The following is an 18,735-nucleotide window of genomic DNA, read 5'->3' as shown; positions in this document are numbered from 1 at the left end:
AGAAATGCAATTTTGCAAAGGTACTGCAGTAAAAAGTCCTGTGGGGAGCTGAGAAGCTAAAGCAGCTAGAACTGACCACAAAGAAAACAGTAATGTCTTTAAAGCTGCAGTCAGGAATAATTATTATTTTAAGACTTCATTTTATGCTTGTTCACTTCTTTACATTTTACACATTTGAAAAATTCACTCTGTGTCAGTTTTCCAGCATGTAACTGAAGCAAACAAACCTCATGGGTAAACTAAATCTTGAGGTACTTCACAGATAGTCTACGCTCAGTCAATGCTATAGCAGGGTCGCATGTGACTACAGACCAGCATAAGCCAGCATGAAAAGATCACAGTGAGAGCATTTTCCCCCACTTCTCTTGTGAACTTGTGATTTCCCAAAATATGAACAGGAGTTTTCTCATGGCAGTCCACCTATCTTCTACCTTTCCTTAATTTCTTCCTATTCACTCCAGTCACACCACTGTATTTATTCTAAAAGGTTATTCTTCCTTACTGTCACTACACTTAAAATATTTATGGGTTATTCTCATTCTTCCCGGAACTATTGTGTGAAGGCCATACACTTTGCCTTCAAAGTATGCAGTGTCAGGAAAAGTCATTAGCACCACAGTGTCAAGGAGCTAAGCCAAAACTGTTTGGAACTGGCTGGATTTCTAGGCAGAAGATCTAGATCCAAAATTAACCGCTCAATCAATTTTTCAGTACAGTATGAAAATATTTTCCTTTCCTTCCTAAATTACTAATTTTTGGGGGGTCTTTTTTCTTGGTGTGTGTGTGACTGGGAGGGAGAGGTGGATAAATAACTCTCAATTGATATGGAATATCAATTGATTTTTTTTTACTGGTTTATAATGGATGTCTCACATGCATTTTAATAAAATTTTAATGGCCGTAAAGGAACATCTAAGCTGCTTGCAAGAAGAACAACCCACATAGCATATCAAGTGAGGTTTGTGGTTCTTTTCACCCCTGCTTCCTGACTGCTGTTACACTAAATTTTGTGAGTGATGAGTGAATTATGAAGAACATCAGCAGAAAATCTTGTCTATATGTGAGTTTCTCAGGAATACTTACTCAAGAATAGCTTTTCCAGAACAGCAGTCTGTAAATAATTCATCTGTGAACACTGTTGTTCCAGGATAAAAGTGCGACATCTGGTTTAACATGGCCCATTTTTGAAAATGGTTTAAGATAAGCCATTGTGGCAATTCTGTAGCACATAACCACAGTATTCTAGGGTAATTTTTCAAATCCATTCCTAACTTTAATCCAAGTTATCCATCAAGAAAAATTAAGCCTTAAGTGTATAAAGACTCCAAAAATTGTGAGCTGCTCGTGATAGCGGGCCAGGATCAGCACCACATGGTGCAGGAAGTACATGAACATGCTCTGCAGCATAGACTCCTGATGCCTGGTGGCTGGATCCATTGGCTTGCTCCCCACTGTCCACTCCCAGGGAAGCAGCAGCTCTGGGAAGCAAAGGTAGGCGCGAAGGCACGTGGCCAGAAAAAGGGCCCAGAGGCCTGAGATGCTCCTGCCAGCAATGCTGGTAAGACTGCCCTGGGCAGCACGGCGGAAGGCTCGCTGGAACACTTTTAGGGGGGATCTGCAGAGATGCCCGGCAGCTGCTGAGCAGGCAGGAGTGGCAGAACGCCTTGCAGCTTTCAGTGGCTTTGGGAGCAAGCTGCAAGGGCACTTATGCTGGCAACTGCAAAGGGCAACCGTTACGTTTCCAAAGGGCACCTAACGCCTTGCCCTTGCACTGGGAGTGGGGAGCAGAAGCAAAGCCTCTACCACTGAACATACAGTCAAGGACTCCGCAGAAGGCTAGTGGGCGTGCAGCCTGCGACTGGACGAGCTGGGCTGGGAGCTGTCGTCTCCCACTCTCTTCAGCTTCCTCGATAAGCGCTTCAGCACACCGATGCCAATGCTGTCTCTCCCCAGAGTCCTCCACAGCTCCAGTGTGTTTCTGCCAAGAGATGTGCAACCGTGAGCCCGTATGTTCTGTGACCTGGGATGCCTTCACCTCACGCTTCTTCAGCAGCCGGGCTGAAGATGCCCAGTTCCTACCAGCGCTACAAGCACACCTCCGACAGTTGGGTGGAGGAGAAGGAGCTGCTGCTTCACTTGGATCGCCCTAGGGGAGGCAAGCTACGGCTCTCTGAGCCCAGCAGGAAAGGGAGTAGCGCATGTACATGTACCTGTCCACAGGCACAAACTTCTGGAGGATGACGTTAATCGTGAGCTCCTCGTGATGGCGGGCCAGGATCAGCACCGCATGGTGCACGAAGTACATGAACGAGGTCTCCCACATGGACTGTGTGCAGGTGTGCAAGATGGAGAGGATTCGTCGCACCTGAAAGAAGCAGGGGAGAAAGAACGTCTGGGCACATCCTGGCTTCTACGGGAACATGGACGTTCAGCCCATGAGCCACGCCTGCTCCCTTGCCACGCTTTCACGCTCTAAGGTGAAATTTCACCCCTAGCACCCTGCCCAAGCCCTGCCTCTGCACCGAGTGCTTCTTTAGCACAGCAACGGCAAGATGTGTGGTGCGACAGCCAAAGCGAGAAAGTCCAAGGCATGGACAAAGGTCTCTTACGTCTGGACGAATGTCCTTTCCACATGTCTCCAGAAAGGTGAGCATCCAGTTGCCTGCAGCACGCACGCGGCTTCCTCTGGCACGCCGGAAGGGCTCCTTGATGGCATTCATGAAGTCTGTGGCCTGTTCTTTGGGGAAGTTTTTGCAGACGATCTGGAAAGTTGCAAGGAACAGGAGAGATCCCGTCACGGCTCCGCTCCAGCTCTTCAGAACATAATGGAAGCTTGAGGGCACTCTTTACCTCTGCGATTTGGATGGAGGTCTGGAGCTGCTGAGATGCGTCGCTGCGAGCACTCAGCCCCTCACACAAGCTCGCAGGATCGTCTGTCTCCAAAACCCTGTTCGTGGCCTTGGCTGGAACGAGCACGGGGAGAAAAGGGGAGTCACACTTTGGGAAACTGAACTTCCCTTCCCAGCCTCTGCTGAAGGGGGACCAGGGGCCAGGGGAGTCAGTCTTGAACTCGGTGCAGCGGGATGTCCCTTGCCAGGTTCTGCCGCTGAGAAAGCCTGGGCTGCACAGAAAAGACCCTTCTTTTCCCTGGAGGTGCTTGTTTCAGGGGCTGTAGGCCTCTGCTCCCTGCAGCTGCCTCTCCCCCTGCCACACAGGCCAGCAGCATCTATGGGAGGCCCACACTCTCTTCAGACACACCTGCCCCCACCCAAGAGCTTTTTCCTGCAGCCATCTCCTTGCTCCAGCTGGCCAGGGGCTGCCTCTTGGCTTTTCCCCCTTCAGAGTCTACTTCTTTGCCTCCTTGAGGTCGCAGTCACCTGGCATTGCAGCAGGAGGTTCCTGCTCCTCTGCTAATCCCCCATGGGCCCCAGATCTCAGATGTCTTAAGGACTGATGGCTTTAGCTCTGGCAGTTCCTGGCTCCTCCCCGGCAGCAAGTACTCCCAAACCCTGCAGTGAGGGAGACCCTGGGGCTCCTTCTCTTCCCTGCCAGATGGCAGGAGGACCTGGCCCTTTTTCTCTGCTCAGAACCTTCCCTACAGCTCACTGGGCATTACAGCCCAGCCCTCTCTGTTGTAGATGCTGCTTCTCCATGCTGGGAGGGACAAGTATTCTCCATGGTGTAAGAGCCCCCTGAGACCTGTGCTTCAAAGGGGACCCTCAGCAGCTGGGGCCAGTCCATCTTTTCCTGTGTTCTTTTCTTTTCATTTTTAAGTTTCTTGGGTCACTTTTATGTTCTTGTCACATTTTCAGTATAGATGTGTGCAGCAGTTTGCAGAGGGCTGCTTCCCAGAAAATCAGCACAAGAACTACCATTCAGCTTGTCCACTACTTTACAACCTCTTATTTGATTTATTCCAGTAGAATATATAAAGAATGTTTGACTGTCTCTTACTTGCTCAGAGAACCTCTCTCTTAGCTCGTATTGTCAGTGGCGAGGACAAGGATGAAGATGTCAGCCAGGGGCAGTCCTGTAAGCTGTCAGTGGCTGAAATGTGACCTGTTGCACATGGAGTGGGTTAGGAACAGGAATTCACACCAGCTGTTTTGGACATGATTGCATTTTCTTGTATATATTTGTACATAAAATGCTGTGTTTAATGGTAGATGATCTACCAGATTGCAGAGAAGAAACTTCTGGTCCAAGCAGGTTTCAGATGCCTCTGGCCAGTTCTGTCTGGTTCCAGCTGTAGGGGCCACTGCTTTCTCTTTCCTCTGGGCGCTGCCTTTGCAGTACAGGGCAGACAGGGTTGCTCAGAGCTTGGCCTGTGTGCAGGAGAAGCACCACAGGACTGGCACTAGCAGAGTGGCCGGGCCCCACACGGGGCGATGCTCAGCTTGGCTCGCTGCCCTGTCCCGGGGAGGTGCTGGCAGCATGGTGGGCAGTGAGTCAAGCCTGCCCCCCGCAGCTAGCCAGGCACCAGCTTGCTGGCTCATCCTTGCCAGGGCCTGCTCTAGAGGCTGAGCCACAGCACCACCATGCTGTGTACCGTGGGCTAAAGATGGGGTAGACAAGGACACAGGGCTTTTCAATGCAGCCTGCTTAAGAGTTCCTTAAAAAGCTGTAGCGACCATCAAGTCGTGATCTGTAGAGCCTGGCACAGTGGCTCCCCAAGCATGTGTTCCAGTTGTAGGGCAGTGCTGGAAGCCAGGGCTGTAGAGCGATGCTCTGGTGTTTGCCTCTTTGCTCTGTCCTTTAGCTGATATCCTGGCAAGAAGAAGAAGGAATTGAGGCTCCATTAGATAGCAGAGTGCCTCAGCTGCCTGACGGCGGCCATAGCCAGGCTGGGCGAGAGGAGAGCAGGGCAGGGCCCAGTGCACCGCCTTTGTACTGTTTATGTGTATGATTATAGCGTTTAATGCTGCTTTTATATAGCTTATACTGCACTCTGCACTGGTTGCGGCAGAGCTCTACAGTCTGTGCATGGCCTCAGGCCGGTTCCAGCCGGTTCCAGCAGGCTGGCCGAGTCCACCGGGCCAAGCGGGGCACCCGGAGGCAGCTCACAGCCACTCAGGGCTGGCGGCGCTGTGGTGGGGCGGGTGGAGCCCATGGCCGCAGCGCCATGAGGGCAGGCTGTAACCACACGCCAGCTGTACCCAAGATGGGGTTTTGGGTTCCCCAGGGCCCAGTGGTGTGGAGTTGGCATTTGTTCCCAATGTTCGTGTTTGATAAGAAACTTACTGAGGCTGATGCTTACAAACTTAGCGGGTTGGCACCTTGGGGGGATTGCTGGGCCCTTTTTACATGTCTAGTGCTAGAAGTGAAAGACAAGAGAAGCCAGAAGAAATATAAAACGATACTTACTGACATTTAAATACATTAACGTGACACGTGTCTGCTGATGATGTAAGAGGTGCACTTATCACCCAAAGCTGCACGCTTTTCCTTGCCTTGTCAGCAGAAGTGAGGTACTTTACTAGGAAGTCCTACATACACTGTCCAAAAAGTAGAGGCAGTTGCATAAAATGTAGATAAAAAACCTTACACTTGACCTTCTCCTAATCTCTGATTTGATGTCCTGTAACAACTGTCACAAATCTGTAGCTGCAAATATTTTTTCCAAAATGATGTATAAATTCAGAAGCCCAGCAGATCTGACCTGACAAATCCTTTTACAGTCAGTTATTTTGTGAACTCTCATATGGTTTTATCACTCTGACCAGACATAAACAGTTTTTGTTTGTTTGTTTGTTTGTTTGTTTTAGTATATGAAAGCAGCTGCTGACAGGTATTTATTGCTGCCAATAATATTTAGACTTAATATTTAGACTGCAAATTTGACTGCAGCCCATCAGCTATTAAGCAGCAGTAATTATGTCTGAAGTAGTGAAAGTGAAGTGTGACAGCCATCTGATACCTGCTCCTTTAACAGATCTTATATACCTTACTGAATTATTTTTATCCTGTACTTTTTGTGCCCAGTCAAAAAGATGAGTGTGTTTAGGAAGATGAGTAAAGATTGGACACAATAAAAGTGATTCTATTGCACTATTGTAAGAGTACTACTGTGCCTAAGATGGATGTTGCAGTGCAAATTCCTGAAAACAAGCAAACAAACAAAAAACCTTGGTGTAGTTTCTTTTTTAATTTGTGAATACACCAGTAAACAACATTCTTTAACTAGATAAACTGTCACTGTAAAATAAGGTCTTGCTACTGTAACTGAGCAGGAATTAACTGTCTGCAAGGCAGGCCAAGAGGGAGACCTGGGCACTGTGGTTGGGTCGGCCTCACCCCAGTCATCATGAATGGGAAGGGATCAGAACCGTTTCCATCCCTGTGCAGGACAAGGCTGGGAGGGGAGCAGCCAGCATGGGCGATGCCGGGGGGACGGAGCACCTCAGCTGCCTGACAGCGGCGGCAGCCAGGCTGGGCGAGGGGAGAGCGGGGCAGGGCCCAGTGCACCACCGCTGCTCAGCCCCTCTGGGCTGAGACCTGGCCCTGTCCCCCTGCCCCGTCCTCCCACCTCATGCTGGGGGCAGGGGGTGAGGGCTGGGTTGCAGGGGGCTGCAGGAGCGGCCCTGAGGGATCCAAGGCTGGGGCTGCCCTGGGGACAGCCTGCACGGCCGGTTCTGGCATGTTCTGGATGGTTCCGGATGGCTCTGGCCAGTTTCCTAACGGACCGGGCGGACTCCACTGAGGCAATCCGGGCATCCGGTGGCACCTCTCAGCCCATCAGAGCTGGCGGCGCCACTGTGGCTGTATCAAGAATATTAGGACTTGATTTTGTTGTTGTTGTGATCCATGGTTGAGCATATACTTGAGGATGAGAAGAATGTATGAAACGGTATTTAAAGCTTTGGAGTCTTTCCATCTGTTCTGTCAAAGGCATTCCGTTTTGTGCAAAACACTTCAGTATTCATTAAAGGAAAGCCTGGGACCTACATGTCTCAGATGAATATGCTCTCTACCAGGCTAGAGCATCACTATTATCACTCTTCTCTTTGGACCATAAAAATTTGTATGATGATGAATGGAAATCTAGTTCTGATGATTTATTTCTAGAACATTTTTATATAAATTTCCCTTCAGACTTGAACAACGCTCTTGGACACAGGGTCTGATTTTTTGGGTGGTCCTTTGGAGACTCAGGCGTTGGACTCAGCAATCCTTGTGGGTCCCTTCCAACTCAGGACATTGTGTGATTCTATGACCCCAAGGGAGAAGTGGTGAAAGGTGACAACCAGACCAAGATACAGTAGGTTTGCCATGACGTATTTCAGTGCAGAAGTTTCCTCCTCAAGTCTACTAGTTCAGCGATGACCTAGGGCCGGCCCTCTGTGTGGTAACAGGCCCTGGTGGTGAGGTCACAGCGTATCCCTCCTGTCTCCCTGCTATATCCCTCTGCCGCGGGTGCCAGCTGTGGCCCAGTTGCTTGTGGGACCGGTAGGAGGAGGACCCAGAGAGAGCGTTGTGTCTATCTGGGGACATCCTGCTGCGATGGAGGGGCTGAGAGCCCTTAGCGGTGAGGGGCAGCGCGAGGGAGGTTGGGGGCTGAAGCAGGATCCTTCCCAGCAGGCTGCTCGGGGCTGCGTCTCCTGCGGAGATTTCTCTCCAAACTGGCCAAGAGACTCGTCCCTACCAGCTCCAGCCCCCTGCAGCCAGCAGCACCGATGACACCTGCTCCGTTCTTTCCTTCCTTCCAGGTGTGGGCTGCTGGCCCAGACGTAGACGTCGCCAGGGCAGAGGCAGGGTGCCAGGGCCTGTCCCTGAAGCGGCCCCGACCTCTGCCACTGTTGCGACTTCTCTGCTAGAGCGCCTGCAAGACGAGAAGGTGAGCTGGGGGCTCCCCACCATGATGCAGCGGGGTTCCCTGGGGGAGCAGGGGGAGCCTGTGCCTGGTGGCACCTCTGCCCTCTTTGTTTTCTCGTCCAGAAGCCCCGGCACAGGGCAGTGCCCAGTCTGGAGCTTCTCAAGGAGCAGTCATTTTCCCGGGCCCCATCCCAAGGTCCCATGGGTGCCCAAGCCCAGAGGCCAGGGGCTTTGTGTCCCTATTGCAGCTTCCCAGCCCCAGCAGCACATCCCTAGGCTCTGCAGAGCGAGGGCGGGCAGCTGGCGGCGCGCTGGCAAGAGGAGCAAAGCAAGTGCAACTGATCCCTATGCTGGTCTGTCCCCAGGGTGACAGAGCGCAGACCTACTGCGAGCTGGAGAACGTCTTGTGGGGAGATGACAGCCGCCTGCAGTGTGGTGTGGTCAACCGGCTGCTAGCAGCGGTGTCCTGTGACCTGACAGCTGAGCAGGTGAGATGGTGCTCTTGGAAGGCGATGAGAGCAGCCTGCCAGGCATTTGAGGGCAATGCAGAGCAGCACAGACAGGTTTTTCAGGGCCCACCAGAGTGGCCCTGAGGGATCAAGGGGCTGGGGAGAAGCCTGCCTGGGCGAGGCGGGGAGCAACAGCTGGGGAGCTGCTCACCTTCCTTCCCCAGGGGAGCAGAGGTGGCAGCTGCCCAGCCCCAGGCACAGCTGTCCCAAAGGGGTGTTGTGGGGGAGTAGGGGCCATCTCCCCAGTGCCTCCAGCACACAAAGTCCATTCGAGCTGAAGCCCAGTAGCCAGGCGGCTTCTGAAGATCTCCACGGAGGAGCCCCCACAGTGTCTCTGTGCCAGTGCTCCGGCACCTGCAGCTGTTCAGCCCGTCCAAGTACCTCACTCAGCCTGTCTCCCGGGGGGCAATTCACCTGAGCCTCTTTTTCAGGGCGTGATGGAAGACACGAAGATAGCTGCCAGTGACGTCCTGGTGGCTCTGGCCCGCTCCCACTTCAGCTTTGTGCTAGCCGAGCTCCTGGCCCAGCTGAATGCCCCAGGGAAGATCTCCAAGGAGTTCGTGCTCATCACTGTGGGCAAACTCCTCAGCACCAACGGTACGGTCCAGCACCGCCATCCTCCCTCCCGCTTTGGGCCAGGCTGGGAGAGCTGGGATAGAAAGGGATCCTTCCCCTCTCCACACAAGCCGTGCTGAGCTGGGGGGCACTGTGGCTGCAGCGCCTCCTCCCTCGCTGCCAGTGCCGGCTGGGGGCTCTGACCGTGGCCACTCTCCGTTCTCTTCGCAGCCCTGCAGTGCATCCCCTTCATGCGCGTGGTGCTGTTGGGCCTGCGCACCGTGGTGGGCCAGTTAGGGAGCGGCCGGATCCTGCGTGCTGCCTGCGGTGGTGAGTGGACCCTGGGCAGGTGCAGGGGCAGAGCAGCCCCTGGCACCTCGCTCTGGTCTCAGACCAGGCATGGCGGGCCTGAGCCCACAGTGCTGCCAGCCCTGGGCCATCCCAAAGCATTGGGGGCACCTGGAAAGGGTGGGTGAAGGTTTCTGTGGGCTGGAGGTGAAGGTGCCCGGGAACTCCTGGGTCCCTTTGCTGCCTTCCTGGGCTTTCCTACCAGGTTCATGCGCCCTGATGGGCAAAAGCTGGGGAAGAGAAGGGCAGGGGTTGCAGAGGAAAATGCTGGAGCCTGTGAGGAGAAGGTGTCATGTGGAGGACAGAAACGGCGTGGCGTTGTCATTGAGACACCTGGAGCACACAAGTTGCCCTCAAACCTAGATCTGCTCCTGAGCTGAATGACCTGTGCTTCCAGCAGGCTGGCAGGGGTGCTGCTCCCTTCCCTGCTCCAGGCTCCTTTTTCTCTTCTCTTTGTGCAGCTCTGGAGCAGTGGGCCAAAGTGGTCAACGTTTACATCTGCACCTGGAAAGGATGCTCCTTGCCTGCTACGGAGAAGGAGCAGCTCTACGAAAACCTTTCCCAGGTGTTCTGCTCTGTGGCAAGGAACTGGCTGGAGTGCCAGGAGGAAGAGGTGAGAAGTGCTGCTTTCCCAGCTGGGGACGGCAGCAGGGATGTCCCCTGTGCCTGTGCCTCTGTCTGTGCCCAGCAGGCTGGCTGCAAAAGGCCCCACACTGGCTCTGTGCCTGAGGCTGGGGGCTCCCTGTGGGGAAGCAGCTGAAGCCCAGGGCATTTGGGCAGGCAGGGTGGGGGGTGAGGGGTGGGGAAAACCTCTCTGCCCTCCAGAGCAAGCCCATCTCCTGCAGGGCAGAAGGGAGAGGGGAATGGGAAGGGGGAGGCAGAGGGAGAGGGAGGGAAAAAGGGCAAGGGGAAGTCCTCTCTGTGGGCAGGGCAGACCTTCAGCCTTTGACGCTGGGCCTCCCCGGTTCCTCTCCAGGACAAGCAAGCTGTCATCGGGGCCATGACTCCCTTGATGCGTGTCCTCCTGCACAAGGAGGAGCACCGGGAGCATGTCTGGGAGCAACTCCTCTGGCTCCTGCGCCAGTATCGGATGGTCCAAGACTCCTCCAGGGTGACCAAGGTGAGGTGTGGCGCAGGGCCTGGCACGGACGTGGGGTCTGTGCAAGTGGCACGAGGGCTCAGAGATCTGTGGCATGCAGGGAGGAGCCAGGGAGCTCCCCTTAGAGAAACGTGCAACAGGGAGGTCAATCTGAGGCTCTTCAGGCAAGGGAAGAGCAACCGTGATGGGGCCAGGAGGGAGCCAAGAGTCAGTGGGGCCCACCTCTGGGAGATGGGAGGCTTTGCTCCCACCTCCCTGGGGGCTGTTTGCACGGGGAGCTCTGCTGCTGTGCACAGTTTCTCCATTCGCAAGTGGCTTGACATGGCTTCGGGCCTTTCTTCCTCTCCTGTTCTCTTGCAGAGCCTCCTTTATTTCCTGGAGGCCTTGGAGCAAGTTCACATCCCCATCCCCAAGGGCAAGTGTCTTGCCATCAGCAGTGTCGTGTGCAGCGAGGTAAGGGGAGCCTGAAGCCACACAGCCACAGCAATTCCCTCTTGGCTGAGTCTCGGGAGGACTCCAGAGTCTTTGAATGCTGCTCAGCCGTGGCTCCTGGGTGGCTCCTGGGTGCTCCAGACCTGTGCGTGTGTCCCTGGGGCCACTGTGGGGTGGGCTGGGTTTTGGCTGGGAGTCCTCTTGCCACGAGTGCCCAGGGAGATGAGAGCTGGCAGCGCTGTTTCTTTTCGGTCCCTCTCAATGCTGCCGGGGCTTTCTCCAATGGACCTTGTTCCCACAGCTCACTGCTGACCGCAAAGAGCACAGCCAGGACCATAAGGCAGAGCTGACCCAGTGCATCCTGCTGCAAGGTAAGGAGAGGAGACGTGGCGATGCCCCGTGGTGTCCTGGCAGCTCTCTCCCAAAGCTCAGAACTGGGTGTAAGCTGCTTGCTAATGCAGGATGGGATTTCCTCCCCACAGCTCGGATCTGCCCAGAGGAGACAATCCTGTTCCTGGAGTCTCAGCTGGGCCACGAGAGGGAGGCCGTGCGCGTGGCAGCCCTGGGTCTGCTCGGTGCTCTGGCACGCTGTGACGGTCAGTACTGCGGGGTCAGGGCTCGGAGGGCTCTCTTCCGCCCGCTGGGCTGTGCCTCCACGCATGCCTCACTGCATCTCTTGCAGAGCCCGCGATGGCAGAGAAGCTGCCCCAGGTGGTGGAGGCTGTCAAGTGTGTGTGCAGGGACCCCAGCATCCGGGTGAGCTGCTTTGGGAAGGGACCGTGCCATCGGGGTCGGGGTGGGAGAGAAACCTTTTCCCTCAGGGCAGAGGCAGAGCCTGGCAAGGCTGGACTAGAAGGGCTCTGACCTAGACAGCCATTGCCCCGCTCCTTCGTGTTTACTGGAGGGAGGGCTGACGGCAAGAGGTGATGCCGCTGCCAGCATGGGCAGGTCCCCATGTCCCTGTGCTAACCACGCTTGACCCCTGGCAGGTGAGGAGGGCAGTTCTGCACTTCATCAGGGAGCTGCTCAGTGCCAATGTCCACAGCTGCTCAGCATGGGACGTTGTGGGATACATCTTCAGCGAGTTCAGCCAGAGCTTGAGCAGAAGGGTAAGGACAGCATGCAGCATCTTCCCTGGGGAGATGTGCTGCCAGGAGGCTGGCATGGGAGCCTGCTGGGGCCACGCCTGAGCCTTCTGGGGCAGGAACTGAGAGCAAGCGGGGGGTTCCCAATGTTGTCTTGCAGGCTGCAGGACTCCTGTCTGCCCAGGAAGCCCAGGAAGAAGGAGGTCTCCAAGGGCTGTGCATGGACGTCCTGGGGTCCCTGGACATCTCTGTGAGAGGGATGGCCAAAGTAAGTCCTGCTCTGTCCTGCTGCTGCTGCTGCTCCTCTCCTCTCTTCAGGCCATTTGTTCCTAGAGCCCTTTGCACACCTGAAAGCTCTCCCACAGCATGCTCTGAAGTGCTCCGGGAGATGCACACCATCCTCCCCAGCTCTGAGCTGAGGCAGAAGTGCTGACGGGCTGAGTTGTCTCATTGCCTACAGCTCCTGTGGCCGAGGCTGCTGATGTATGTGATGCCAGCCAAGTACACGGGCATGCTGATCCCCCTCTCGCACTGTCTCCGCGCCCTGGCTGAGAGAAATGAGCTAACAGCAGGGCGTGATCATCAAGAGCTGGATCCCGACATCCTCAACTCCCTGTTGCAAGGTAGGAGTAGCAACTCCCCCAATGAGCTCTGCTGAGCTCCGTGTCTGCGTCCTGCAGGGATGTCAGCGTGGCAGGGCACGGTGTGGCTCGGCATCTCACCCAGCATTTCTTTCTCCCCGCAGAGACAACGCTGACTCCACAGAACTTGCTGGCTCGCCTGCTGGTGAGTAGTGGGCCCCCCAGGGAACAAAAGAGTTTTTTTCAGGACAGGGCAGCAACATCCAGAGAGGCCGGGGCAGCGATGCTTTCGAGGCTGCTGCCAAGAGCCCTGGGGAGGGAGCAGCCGGGGTAGCGCCAAGCTGCTTCCTTCAGGGGAGAAGTCGCGGCTCGTGCGGCAGAAGCGACCCTGCTTCTCTGCTCTCTGTACTCAGGTGGTGGCGGGGTCTCCTTTTGCGGGCAGCGAACTCCAAGCTGCTGCCTTGGTGGTGATGCAGAGCCTCCACAGCAGGATCCACGGAGCTGTGGGGGCCACGTGGAACACCGAGATTCCCCTGCTGCTGCAGTACCTCCAAGGTAAAGTGCTGGTGGGGAGGGGGAGGGAGGGCACGGCAAGTCAGCTTCCCAACATGGCTAAGGGGAGTCCCCGCCTGGTGCCCAGTGCTTGTTCTGCTGCTGTTTCCCTGCCAGGGAGCCAGCACTGAAGCTGGGGGGAGCGGTCCCACAGTGATCCATTCGTCCTGGCGCATGGATGGGGCCCTTCCCGTCCCCCTGGACAGCATGCTGGTCCTGGTGGCACCTCCATGGCCCTGCTGGGGCGGTGCTTGTGGGGAGGGACGGACGGACGGCTGCCTCTGGAGCGGGTGCAGCCACCAGCTTCCCTGGGCCAGGCCAGCTTTGCAGCAGCTCTTCTTTTGTGGCTTGGTCCCAAGCAAGGTTTTTTTTCTTCTGCCGACTTTCTAGGAGGAAAGGGGAACATCCCAGACTCTGCCGAGTGGGAGCGCCGTCTGCTTCAGGTACTGCAGCCTTGGGAGGCGTAGCATATAGAGGTGGCCTTCCCCAGCTGGCAGGGGTGTTTCCTAGGCACCCCGCGCCTCCTCCTGCCTGCCTCGAGGAGTCTCTCCCTTCTCACACGGGCCACAGCTCTCATGGAATGCCACTCTGGCGTGGCCGTGTGCCTTGGCGCTGCCTCTTCCTGCTTGTCAAAGGCCAAGAAGCATTCGCTTCCTCTCCTGTTCTCTCCTGCAGTTCCTGAGGGCATCCCTGGAAACCATCGGGGACGACGCCTGGACCAAGCGCCTGAGCTGTGCGCTGAGCCAGCGGCTGGACAGCTCTCCCAGCAGCTCTGGCGAGAAGGTTGGTTCCCTGCCTGGCTCTCCCCTGGCAGCACAGCCACGGGGCCCCCGCCCACATGCGGGGCTGGGGCTGGGGCTGGGGCTGCAGGCGGTGCTCTGCCCACGAGGGCTGTCTGCGCTGCTTCCCCAGCCCTTGCCCCCCACGGCCTTTACCTCCGTGCTGAGCGGGGCTGGCTAAAGCCCATCCCTTCGTCCGGGCTCGGCTGCTCCCCGTGCGCTGGCGCCTGTCCTGCTCTGGCCCCGTTGCAGCATGCCAGGCTGTTGCTGCATCTCGGGCTCGGCTTTTTCCCTTGCAGGCTTTCCTGTACAAGGCTCTTGGGACGACGCTGGGAGCTTGTCAGGAACTCCCACATGTCCAAGAGAACCTGCTGCAACATCTGACAAAAGCACAACCTGAGGAGCCCTCTGAGGCCCAGGTGAGCTTCCCTGCTCTGTCCCTGGGGGAAAGGGCTTCTCCCAGCCCTGATCCAGGCCTTTTCCAGCTCCTCATCACTGCCCACCACTGTGGCTGGCCATGACTGAACGCCTGGGCCTGTGCCAACTGTCCCTCGGTCTTTTGTTGCAGGGAATCATTTCTCTCGTCTGCCAAGCCGCCGACAGCCACTTCCGCCTGGTCTTGGAGACATTAACAACATTTGCTGCCACCTCGTGCAGTGGCCGGAGCTTTAGGGTTTCCAGACGCAGGCAGGTGAGGTGTTTGGGGTTTCACTCCCTGGCTTTCTTCCACCTGCTTCTCACTTCTGCACCGTGACAGAGGCTGCGCCCTTCTGGCCCAGCCCTGTGCGAGCGCCCAAGCTGCAGGCTCGGAACAGCTCCTGGCCCCAGAGCTCACCGAGAGCTGGGGGAGCAGCTTGAGGAGCTGCCAAGACGTGCCCGGGGAAAGAAGAAGCTGGTGCAGGGGCAGGGCAGCTCCTGCCTCGGGATCCCAGGGGAGGGGACATCGTGGGGTGTGGGGGGCCATCGGGCGGACGTCTCACAGCATCTCTTGCAACGCAGATGACCCAGGCCAGCAGGAGAGCTGAGGCCACTTGCAGTGCTGTCATGCTCGCCCACAGCAGCATGGCACTGCGTGCCTCCAAGGAACAGCTGCTCGCCGACGTGGAGGCAGACATCGCGGGCAACATCCTGCTGCTCTCTGTCTCCAGCAGCCAGGTGAGAGCTCGGGGCGTGCAGGGGCAGGGATGCTGGGTGCCCCAGCTCCAATCCCTCCGTGCTAGGGCACACTGAGACGGGCCGTCTCTTTCTAAAGGTCCCCCGAGGAATGGTTTGTCCCAGCACGAAGATCCAAGCCCTTCCCCTAGATTGCCCCCGCGTGCACATGTTCCTCTTGCAGCCCATGGCCCTTCCTCCAGTTCCTCCAGTTCCAAGTGTTTTCTTCTCTCTTGGGCCCCAGAACTTGCAGACAAATCTTGCCGTGGTGCAGAGCATCCTTGAGGTCGGCTGTGCCATCCAAGGTGTGGGTAACTTGGGCAGCTTCCATCCTGTCCTGAAGCACAAGCTGCTGCTGATCCTGCAGGTGAGTGCCCAGTGTCTGGCAGTAGTGCCCATCCCTGGGCAGGGTGCAAGAGCTCTCCTGTGCCCAATGCCCACTTTGCAAATTTCTGGGTGGGACTTGCAGAACTTGATGAAGACGACTGTCTGGGTCTTCCCGGCAACGTCACTGCACCTGAAGGTGATTCTGGCCCTGGAGCAGTGGAGGTAAGAGCGAGGAGCGGCGGGGGCTGTGAGGCGGGATGACGTTCCTCCTGTCGGGGAGTTCCCAAAGAGCAGCACTCACTGCCACAGCCTGGGCTGGCTGGATTTGGGGCTGTCGATGAGGACAAGCCCAGATGCCATTTGACCCTCTCTGGAGAGCGCTAGTAACTCCTCTTTTTCTTTATTTTTTTCTTTCCTCGTCTTCCTTTTTCCCCTTGCCAGCAAGCTGGAGATCTCTTTCAGCAGCACGGAAATTTGCAGCCTGCTGTCTGACTGCTGCCGGGCCATCCTGCCACTTCCTTCAGCGGCTGAGCAGATTGGGGAGATTGGGAACACAGAGCAGGCAGTGCTGCAGCTCCAGGTAACTTGCTGTCTCTTCCCTGCCCACCTCTCGGTCAGGATCCCTCCCCAGCACAAGCTGTGTGCTGGCAGCAGCCGTGATCCTGCATCTCCGTCCCTCTCCTGCGCTTTCAGTCCCTGCACATGGCCACGAAGGCTCTGGGCCGGCTCATGGCAGTCCTGCTCAAGACAAAGCCAAGCCCTGTCGACTTGGTAGACATCGTCGACGTGAGTATCCATGGGGTGATGGGGCAAGCATCCCTCCTGTCACCAGTGGGGACCCTGTGAGTTCTGGGGCCCCTGGGGAATTAGCAGAGGAGCAGGAACCTCCTGCTGCCATGCCAGGTGACTGTGAGCTCGGGGAGGCAAAGAAGTGGGCCCTGCAGGGGGGAAAGCCAAGAGGCGGCCCCTGGCTGGCTGGCTGCAGGGAAAAGCTCCTGGGTGGGAGCAGGTGTGTCTGAAGAGAGTGGGGCAGTGCCGCAGGGCAGAACCCTCAAGGAAAGTGCCAGGAAGGGAGGGAAATGGAGAGGGATGGCGGGAAGGGAAAGATGGCCCTTGGGAGACAGAGCTGCTCTGCCCCAGGTCCTGTGGTTCTGGCTCTCCTCGGACAATCCGTGGGTGTGCAAGAGGGCCCTGCAGGTCTGCGCCCAGCTGCTGGAGGACTGCAGAGATGGAGTCGCTTTTCAGGTGAGGAAGGATGTCCACCGTGTGCCCCCTGCTCCCTCCCCAACCACCCGGAAGGGGGCCTGGCAGGGCAGCTCTGCCCAGCTGTGCACGGGCTGTCGGGTCCCCCAGCGCAGCGCTATGGGGTGGCCCCTCTGCCCAGTCCTGGCCTGAGCAGGGCGCGGGTGGGAGACACAAGGGAGTGCTGGGGCCACCTACAGCCCTTGTTCTTCCTCTCGCCCCTGCAGACAAGAGGTGCCTACCTGCCGTTTGGCGCCTTGGCGGGATTGCTGGGGCCTCTGACCTGTGAGCCCACGACCAGCTCCCGCCAGCTGGCCGCTGCCTGCCTCAGCTCCCTTCTCCACATCCAAGGTGAGTGTGAGTAGAGCAGGCGCCTGCCGGCCCTCTGCCCCGCCTGGCCCTACCAGGATCGCGGGGGCTGGGCCCTGCCACCAGGAGGGAAAGGAGAGGCACGGTGCTCGGCTGCTGTCCTGTCCCCACCCTGTTCGTCCTCCACCTCCCCAGCCACCTGGGGAGGGATCCTGGCAGAGGGCCACCCAGGGCCACCTGCCAGCAGCGTTTCCTGCAGCCAGGGGCACTCAGGGCCACCCCTGCTGCTGACAGCAGAGGCCTACAGCCCCTGAAACAAGCACCTCCAGGGAAAAGAAGGGTCTTTTCTGTGCAGCCCAGGCTTTCTCAGCGGCAGAACCTGGCAAGGGACATCCCGCTGCACCGAGTTCAAGACTGACTCCCCTGGCCCCTGGTCCCCCTTCAGCAGAGGCTGGGAAGGGAAGTTCAGTTTCCCAAAGTGTGACTCCCCTTTTCTCCCCGTGCTCGTTCCAGCCAAGGCCACGAACAGGGTTTTGGAGACAGACGATCCTGCGAGCTTGTGTGAGGGGCTGAGTGCTCGCAGCGACGCATCTCTGCAGCTCCAGACCTCCATCCAAATCGCAGAGGTAAAGAGTGCCCTCAAGCTTCCATTATGTTCTGAAGAGCTGGAGCGGAGCCGTGACGGGATCTCTCCTGTTCCTTGCAACTTTCCAGATCGTCTGCAAAAACTTCCCCAAAGAACAGGCCACAGACTTCATGAATGCCATCAAGGAGCCCTTCCGGCGTGCCAGAGGAAGCCGCGTGCGTGCTGCAGGCAACTGGATGCTCACCTTTCTGGAGACATGTGGAAAGGACATTCGTCCAGACGTAAGAGACCTTTGTCCATGCCTTGGACTTTCTCGCTTTGGCTGTCGCACCACACATCTTGCCGTTGCTGTGCTAAAGAAGCACTCGGTGCAGAGGCAGGGCTTGGGCAGGGTGCTAGGGGTGAAATTTCACCTTAGAGCGTGAAAGCGTGGCAAGGGAGCAGGCGTGGCTCATGGGCTGAACGTCCATGTTCCCGTAGAAGCCAGGATGTGCCCAGACGTTCTTTCTCCCCTGCTTCTTTCAGGTGCGACGAATCCTCTCCATCTTGCACACCTGCACACAGTCCATGTGGGAGACCTCGTTCATGTACTTCGTGCACCATGCGGTGCTGATCCTGGCCCGCCATCACGAGGAGCTCACGATTAACGTCATCCTCCAGAAGTTTGTGCCTGTGGACAGGTACATGTACATGCGCTACTCCCTTTCCTGCTGGGCTCAGAGAGCCGTAGCTTGCCTCCCCTAGGGCGATCCAAGTGAAGCAGCAGCTCCTTCTCCTCCACCCAACTGTCGGAGGTGTGCTTGTAGCGCTGGTAGGAACCGGGCATCTTCAGCCCGGCTGCTGAAGAAGCGTGAGGTGAAGGCATCCCAGGTCACAGAACATACGGGCTCACGGTTGCACATCTCTTGGCAGAAACACACTGGAGCTGTGGAGGACTCTGGGGAGAGACAGCATTGGCATCAGTGTGCTGAAGCGCTTATCGAGGAAGCTGAAGAGAGTGGGAGACGACAGCTCCCAGCCCAGCTCGTCCAGTCGCAGGCTGCACACCCACCAGCCTTCTGCGGAGTCCTTGACTGTACGTTCAGTGGTAGAGGCTTTGCGTCTGCTCCCCCACTCCCAGTGCAAGGGCAAGGCGTTGAGGCGTTGGGTGCCCTTTGCAAGCGTCTCTGGACACTGCCAGGACACTGCTGCAGTGTCTCAGCGTTAGCAGTTCGGGACGGCCAGGACAGCCGCTGCTCCCAGGCTGCAAGGCTGTCCCGGATACGGGGCGTGCAGGCAGCCAGCGGGCCGCGGCTGGTGGCAAAGCTCTTGTTTAACGGGTGCTTCTCGGGTGGTCTCATTTCCCTGCAGGTCACCTGTGTCATCTC

At 57.0% G+C, this 18,735-nt stretch overlaps 1 protein-coding gene across 1 annotated transcript; it reads left to right on the top strand.

Moving 5' to 3' along the window:
• Positions 1–6,656: 6,656 nt before the first annotated feature.
• Positions 6,657–18,575, top strand: LOC311209004 (maestro heat-like repeat-containing protein family member 2B; the record flags this gene model as incomplete). Its single annotated transcript, XM_084286054.1, has 29 exons — positions 6,657–6,807; positions 7,421–7,525; positions 7,707–7,834; positions 8,178–8,300; positions 8,753–8,918; positions 9,686–9,837; positions 10,201–10,344; positions 10,684–10,776; positions 11,057–11,126; positions 11,238–11,351; positions 11,438–11,511; positions 11,745–11,864; positions 12,001–12,108; positions 12,301–12,463; positions 12,586–12,626; positions 12,835–12,976; positions 13,364–13,416; positions 13,649–13,756; positions 14,052–14,171; positions 14,321–14,443; positions 14,752–14,907; positions 15,149–15,271; positions 15,374–15,453; positions 15,673–15,811; positions 16,701–16,824; positions 17,296–17,408; positions 17,497–17,649; positions 17,894–18,048; positions 18,281–18,575. The coding sequence occupies 29 exons, from the start codon at positions 6,657–6,659 to the stop codon at positions 18,573–18,575; spliced, it is 3,636 nt and encodes a 1,211-aa protein (XP_084142180.1).
• Positions 18,576–18,735: the final 160 nt, after the last annotated feature.

This window comes from Netta rufina, assembly GCF_964035555.1.
Source record: "Netta rufina genome assembly, chromosome: 4".
NCBI lineage: Eukaryota > Metazoa > Chordata > Aves > Anseriformes > Anatidae > Netta > Netta rufina.
The sequence above is the reverse complement of the archived record's forward strand: the minus strand, read 5'-3'. Positions and strand labels throughout refer to the sequence as shown.